Below are 7,014 nucleotides of genomic sequence, written 5' to 3'. Positions count from 1 at the left end.
TAAAGAGGACTAACTTTCTAAACAAACTAATCTAACTTAAGCACTAAATCCAACTAAAAGAGACTGAAGAGACTGCCTAGCGCAGGATCGTTAGGATTTTAGAAGAGAAAATAGAGGAAAGCCTCTCTCTTGCCACCTCCTTCCTCAGCACTCCTCTCCCCTACCCCCTGACAACTCTCACAGCCTAAAAAAGAGAAGTTATTTCTACAAAACTGAGGCTCCTATATATCTTCTACACCTTAGAAATAGCTTCTCCTCTCTCTCTTTTTAAAATTTTCAGAGTGGTGTTTTTTTTAAACTAGGAAGGCATATTCAGACTTTATTTATTCCTTTTAATGCAAATCCCTGCCATAGACTATCACAGTTACTGATGCAGGTATCTTACACTTGAGGGTTTGAGCGACTCAGGTACAATGAAAGGTTGGCTCCTTTCTGTATATATCGTATATGGAAGTACAATTCAGATTTGTAAGAATTCCAGAAATTCAGAATACTTTGAAAAAAAGTATTACTTTATTTGTACACTTAAAAAAAGTTATACATAGAAACTTATATTACAATTCTGTGAAACTGAAAGAATTGTTAGGGAAAAGGGAAGGCATTATTTTTTGTGATTGATCATTGAGGAAGCTAGAGAAAGAAAACAAAAACACAATAAAATGTTTAAAAAATTAAAGAACTTTTCCAGGTACAAATTTTATAAATATAAAACAAATTCACAAATTACTCTGAAAGCTAAATAAATATCTAGTTAATAAACTCAGACTTAATACCTCCAGCCAATACTGGTACAGCACTTAAAGAATATAAAATTGGATTCATTCATGTGTAGTGTTGAAAGAATGTGTTTGTTAAACAATTCTTAGACATATACACAACTTTTTAAAAAAAGCTACAGTATAGCAGAAGATTCACCTGTGTAGATAGGTCTCTCTTAATACTATGACTTCTTAAAAAAAAAAAAGCATCAATGACAAAATAAATCATAGGTGAAAAAATATTTTCCAAGCTATTTGGACACATGAATGATCTCAAAAATGTACAAAAACTTCTGTAAACCAGTACTGTATCTAATACATCTATCAAACTTATTAGATACTGAACAAAACTGTAGCAAAGGAAATCTTTCCTACATTCTCCTGAGTGCTTAACATTAAATTGAGAATATAGTGCAGGCCACACCTCAATGTGGTCAATCAGTTGTTATTGCTTCATACATACGTCTGCTTTAAAGCATGACTGAATGTTCCATTTTCATGAACAATGGTTTTCTTCAAACAGATCCTTTAGAATGAGAAAATTAGATACGTGACTTTTTTGTAGCTGGTGGTGTGCTAACTTGCTCCACATTACCAGGTGTGACATGGAGTCCAAGCTTCTGAGCCTGAATATGAAAAAATGCTTGAAGTCTAGTTCCAGCTTTTGCTTCACTTGTATTCCGAGGGTTGTACTCAAAGCAGTTGGAAAACATTAACTCAATATCATCAATAAACTCAGCTAGAAAAAAAGAAAACCAAGATTAGAATGAAAGCATAAAACTTTTTATATCAAATATTTCAGGTATAAAATTATTTGTATTATATTTGGAAACTTCATTGTGAAAAAGCAAGCCTAAGTTTTTCTTATAAAAAGCCAAACTCTGCAATGAGTTAACAGACTGAGGCTTAAAACTGGTTAAAATTACAATATACAATTTATATTATAAAAATCCAAACTCTGAAATGACTGAGGCTTAAAACTGGTTAAAATTATAATATACAATTATATTACATATCATAATAGGTTATGATATGTATAATTATAAAGAACCGCCTTTCTAAAATTAGATTCTATAAAATATCTTTAATTCACTTAATTCCCACCCATCTGCTACCTCAATGTATGATAAATATTTTAAGAACCTCTTGGATGCCATGTATAGAACTATATTAATATCTGTCATTCAAATGAAAGGTAAGACAGTCTGTACCTCTTTAAACAAAAACAAACCTCAAAGAAAAACATAAATTACTTACATGCTAATTTATATTCACATTTGTTTACTTTCTCACGAATTATATTTAAGGCAATGGGCTTTTTGATGATGTCATAATAGTCTGGGACCTGTAAAATAATTCAAATATATGTTTTTTCATACAGAAAATGTACAGAAGTAAGTGGTCAAATACATAAAGGTTTACACTTGAAAACAACTCAACATTAACTTTTGAATAGTATTATTACATTAAATCATGTCATACTATTAATACATTAGTAATACTAATATAATTTCATTAAATCAGTCATAAATACTGTAGTAGTCTATTTGGTAACATAAGGAATGTTAATTTATTTTAAAAAGAAAACAATCATGATTGTTTGCTCTCTTTCTCTCTACACACTAATTACTTTCTGGAAGTTCTGGAAGAGTTACTATTTTGTTCTTTATCAAGAAGTCAACACATTCACATTCAGATTGAGAATATACACAGCAGAACATCCACTAATTCAACTTCTACACATACAATTCAGTGACAATGCTCACATTCAAGCTGGGCAGCCATTCTTTGCCTTTTCTGAATGTTCTTCCCTTATTAACATAAACTACCCAGTCTTTGCAGCGGTTGTTAATTTGATCCCATACAGTTTTTAAAATGCTGAGGGTAGACATCCTTTACTTAAGCTAAACAGTTGTTTAAGAAGATATCAGGGGACATATATATTAAATTATTTCTGAATTGAATGAAACCTTACATTCAACAAATCATGTATTTTGTTTCATTGCAAAGATTGCAATCCCTTCCATGCAACCACTGTCATGCTTCCTCCCTGTGGTTACCTGGTTACCCATGTACAAATACACTTTCAAATTCATATGTTTGTGGATATATATTTATATATGGAGTTCTGGTGTGGCACCACAGGCAGCAAATGAGCTGGACTGCAAGGTCCGCGGTTCAAGCTCGCCATCCACTCCTCAGAAACCCTACACAGGGTCACTGTGAGTATGAACTGACTTGACGGCACTTAATGCTATATATATAGCTCTGGTAGTGTAGTGGTTACAAATCGGGCTGTGAACTGCAGGGTCAGCAGTTTGAAACTACCAGCTGCTCCACGGGAGAAAGATGAGGCTTTCTGCTCCCGTAAAGATTTACAGCCTTCAGGGTCGCTATGGGTCGGAACTGAGTCTATGGCACTTACCACCACCACCACCAACTATATATATATATATATATATATATATAGAGAGAGAGAGAGAGAGAGAGAGAGAGAGTGAGAGTGTCCTGGTGTGGCGCTGTGGGTTAATGCGCCAGACTGCAAAGCTGTTTGAACTGCAAGGTAGGCAGTTCAAGCTCACCAGCTGCTCCTCGGAAATCTATACAGGGTCGCTATGGGTCAGAATCGACTCGATGGCACTTAACTACACATATATGTATAGATATATACCACACCAGAACACCATACACACACACATATATATGTATATGTATGTATACATACTTAACATCAAATAATGTTCCTTTCGGTATAAAAACTTTCTGAGATTTTTATAATAGTGGTCTCATATAATATTTGTCCTTCTGTGATTGACTTATTTCACTTAGCATAACGTCCTCCATGTTCATCCATATTATGAGGTGTCTCACAGATTTAACATTATCCTTCAAACCAAGGGATATTTTTAGTTTTGGGTTTAAAGACGATCTGAGGATAATAATCTTGGGGATTCATCTAGCCTCTATGGATTCAGAAAGTCTGGATTCCACGGGAATTTTGTGTTAACATTTTATTGTGGTTTGGGTGGAGATTTATAGAGTGAATTGGTTTCCCATTCAACAATGTATACACATTTCGTTTGTGACATTGGTTGTAATCAGTCTCTTCTATGTGACAGCACTCTGGCCACCTCTATTTCCAGTCGCCCATCTTTCCTGCCCCTGCTTGCCTTCTGCACTTTATTTTTGGCACAGACGTACTGTCCCTTTGATGACTGTTCTAAGGAGCGTGTTCTTCATGGGACTCACTGTTCACTTGATGAGAGTCCTGGTGGTACTCGGGGGTTGGACTGCTCACTTGGTGTATGTTCTGCTATGTACATTCTCAATAACAAACAATAATAAATTATGAAAAAAGTCTTTGTAGAGTAATGATGAAAATATACTTCCTGTAAAATTTAAATACGTGGTTCAAATGCACCAGCTGCTTTGTGGGAGAATGAGCAGACTGCTCCTGTAAGGGTTTACATCTCAGGAACCCTATATAGGGTTGCTATGTGTTGGAGTTGACTTGATAGGAATGGGTTTAGCTTTTGGGTTTATAGATCTATTGTTTGACTGAAAATCTACCTTCGGGTGTGGGTTCAGTTCCAGGCTTGAAAGGTGTTTTAAGGGCTAGTCTTGAGGGCCAGTAAGTCTGGATCCACCCCCCACCCCCAGTTCTATCAGAGTTTACTGGAACAGTTTATATACATTTTTGCTAACCCCAGTACAAAAATATAGTTAATAACTTGACAAAAGTGGCTCCACCTAAGGCTTGAAGGTTTGAGTTTTCCAGCAGTAACAAGAGGAAAGCATGCTTCCAGTTGAGGCTGACTTCAAGCACACAGTCCTTCCTGGACACACATGCGCACAGACAGGAAGCCCAAGAAGGCGAACAGGAAGGATGTCACAGGAATTTGGGAAGAAGCCCAAAGTTATTCCCGTGAGAAAAAGAAAAAAATACAGGCCAGTATCCTTAGGAGGGGGTAGAATTATTGATTTACATTTACCATTTGATATTTTTAAAAACACTGGTTATGTCAGCAATTTTAAATTTTAGAAAAGATGCTACTGACCTCCTTTCACTACCAAGGTGAGTAAAGCAGAAGGAAAAGGGGAAAAAAAAAACAAGTGTGAGGAATAAATCACCAAAGGCTCTTGTTGTTGTTGTTAGGTGCCATCGAGTTGGTACCAACCCATAGCGACCTTATGCACAGCAGAAAGAAACACTGCCTGATCCTGGGCCAACTTCACTACTGTTGCCACACTTGAGTCCACTGATGCTGCCACTTTGCCAATCCATCTCACTGGGGTCTTCCTCTATTTCTCTGACCTTCCACCTTACCAAACATGATGTCCTTCTCCAGAAAACTGGTCCCTCCAGACAATATGTCCAAATTATGAGATGAAGTTTGGCCATCCTGGCTTCCAAGGAGCACTCTGGCTGCACTTCTTCCAACATAGATCTACTGGTTCTTTTGGCAGCCCAATATTGGCACTTTCAATATTATCCTCCAACACTGTAACTCAAAAGCATCAATTCTTCTACAGTCTTCCTTATTTACTGTCCAGCTTTCGCATGCATATGAGGTTACTGAAAATACCAGGGCTTGGGTCAGGCGCACCTTAAGTCTTTAAGCTGATATCTTTGCTCTTCAACACTTTAAAAAGGCTCTTAAGGGTCAAGTTTTGTGTCAAAAAGGTTTGTTTTTTATATTCAATGACAAAACAACATTTGGGGAAAGAGGGTTATAGAAGAAGGAAGTTGGCTGCACTCTGTCAGCTGCACAAACATGGAGAACAGCTTGTCAGCAGGACTTCCCACAGAGAGAGCTCCTTTCAGTGTAGGCAGAGCAAGGATTCCTGGCCATTCTGGACAATTCTTCAGTACTCCTTTTCCTGGGGCTCTTTCCAGAACACTAACTTTGGTGAAAGAAGGGGTACATCAGGAAAAGTATTCATGGAATATAACCCCCATTTGGGTTGAAACCTTCATGTTTTGGTTCCTCTTTATCTTCAATATTTACCATAACAAAAATTAGGGGAAATTTTTGAAATTTTTTTAGATTCTGAAAATCTGGCCTTTAAAGCTTTTTGCAAGATCCACACCAGTATTTACAGATAATCACTACTGGGGCACTCCACAGGCAGCTGTATTTCTCTTTCCGACTTCTAGTGTCCTCCAATGAATGTGATCACCAAAACCCTTTCCAAGCCCAGTATGTACATCCGAAGAAGTGGCCAGGAGGAGGAAACGGAAGCCCAGTATACAGGTGGCTGCAAGACGAGACCGCAGCTCCATGGTAGTGGATGTGCTGGGTTGGGCCACCAAACTGAGAGGGCGCAAGGTCAGAATCTCAGTCGAAGGAGCGTTTCACTCCAACTCCTAGTGTTCCTAGATTTTTTTTTTTCCTTTTTAAACCCTGAAGGAAATGTTAGATAGATGTGGGTGGTAGCTCTAGGGTTCAGTGTGAGATGGAATAAGTTTAAAGGTTTTGAATTTTGTTCTACATTTTTCTCCCATTTTGTCCCGGACCTTCTATTGTGATCCTAATTTATACAGTCTGTAGGCACCACACTTCTGGTCTCAGGCTAGTGGATGCTGTGGTTCGCGTGGTCCTTTGGTCAATTGCTTCCTTGAGTCTTTGATTTTCCTCACACTTTATTCCAAATTTGGAGACAAATATCTGTATGTTAAATGGCTTCTTGAAAGCTTGTAAGACCTCAGTCACACTCCTCACCAAAGCAGGATGCAGAACACTGTCTTTATGGACTACGTCATATCAACGGACTTATATGTCCCCCAAGACTATGGTCCTAAAGCTTCAAGCCTAGTGATTTAGTTCCCTTAAGGTATTTAATTATGGTTCAGAAGTTTTTGTAACTTTTCCTCCTGTATGCTCTACCTGGATATATCTGCAGCACATACGCCACCCCACACCTATGTATTCACTCGTATATTGTCTGTTATTATTATTATCACAGGATTGTATACATAACAGCATTTACCATTGCTGTTTTTTACTCTTGCATACTTCCCAGTGTCTTCCTTCGCCTTGGTCATGTTGTATTGACCTCCCCATTATTGTGTACATCTTTCCCTTCACCTAATACATGTACCTTAGTGGTTATGAGTTGGGCTGCTAACCTCAAAGTCAGCAGTTCAAAACTTCCAGCCATTCAGTGGGAGAAAGATGAGGCTTTCTGCTCCCACAAAGATTTACAGCCTCGAAAACCCTATGCAGGGTCACTATGAGTCGGAACTGACTCCATG

The 7,014-nt window shown here is 37.7% G+C and overlaps 1 protein-coding gene across 2 annotated transcripts in view; it reads right to left on the bottom strand.

The window, feature by feature from the left end:
* Positions 1-494: 494 nt before the first annotated feature.
* Positions 495-7,014, bottom strand: part of BAZ1A (bromodomain adjacent to zinc finger domain, 1A) — a 127,810-nt gene continuing 121,290 nt past the window's right edge. For both annotated transcript variants that reach the window (XM_006835353.1, XM_006835354.1), the window contains 2 exons: positions 2,016-2,103; positions 495-1,497 (listed from right to left, as the gene is read on the bottom strand). In XM_006835353.1, the coding sequence (XP_006835416.1) occupies positions 1,301-1,497; positions 2,016-2,103 (285 nt within the window). In that variant the 3' untranslated portion in view covers positions 495-1,300. The remainder of the gene's footprint in view (positions 1,498-2,015; positions 2,104-7,014) is intronic.

The sequence above is a fragment of the Chrysochloris asiatica genome, unplaced genomic scaffold (assembly GCF_000296735.1).
Source record: "Chrysochloris asiatica unplaced genomic scaffold, ChrAsi1.0 scaffold00017, whole genome shotgun sequence".
Taxonomy (NCBI): domain Eukaryota; kingdom Metazoa; phylum Chordata; class Mammalia; order Afrosoricida; family Chrysochloridae; genus Chrysochloris; species Chrysochloris asiatica.
The sequence above is the reverse complement of the archived record's forward strand: the minus strand, read 5'-3'. Positions and strand labels throughout refer to the sequence as shown.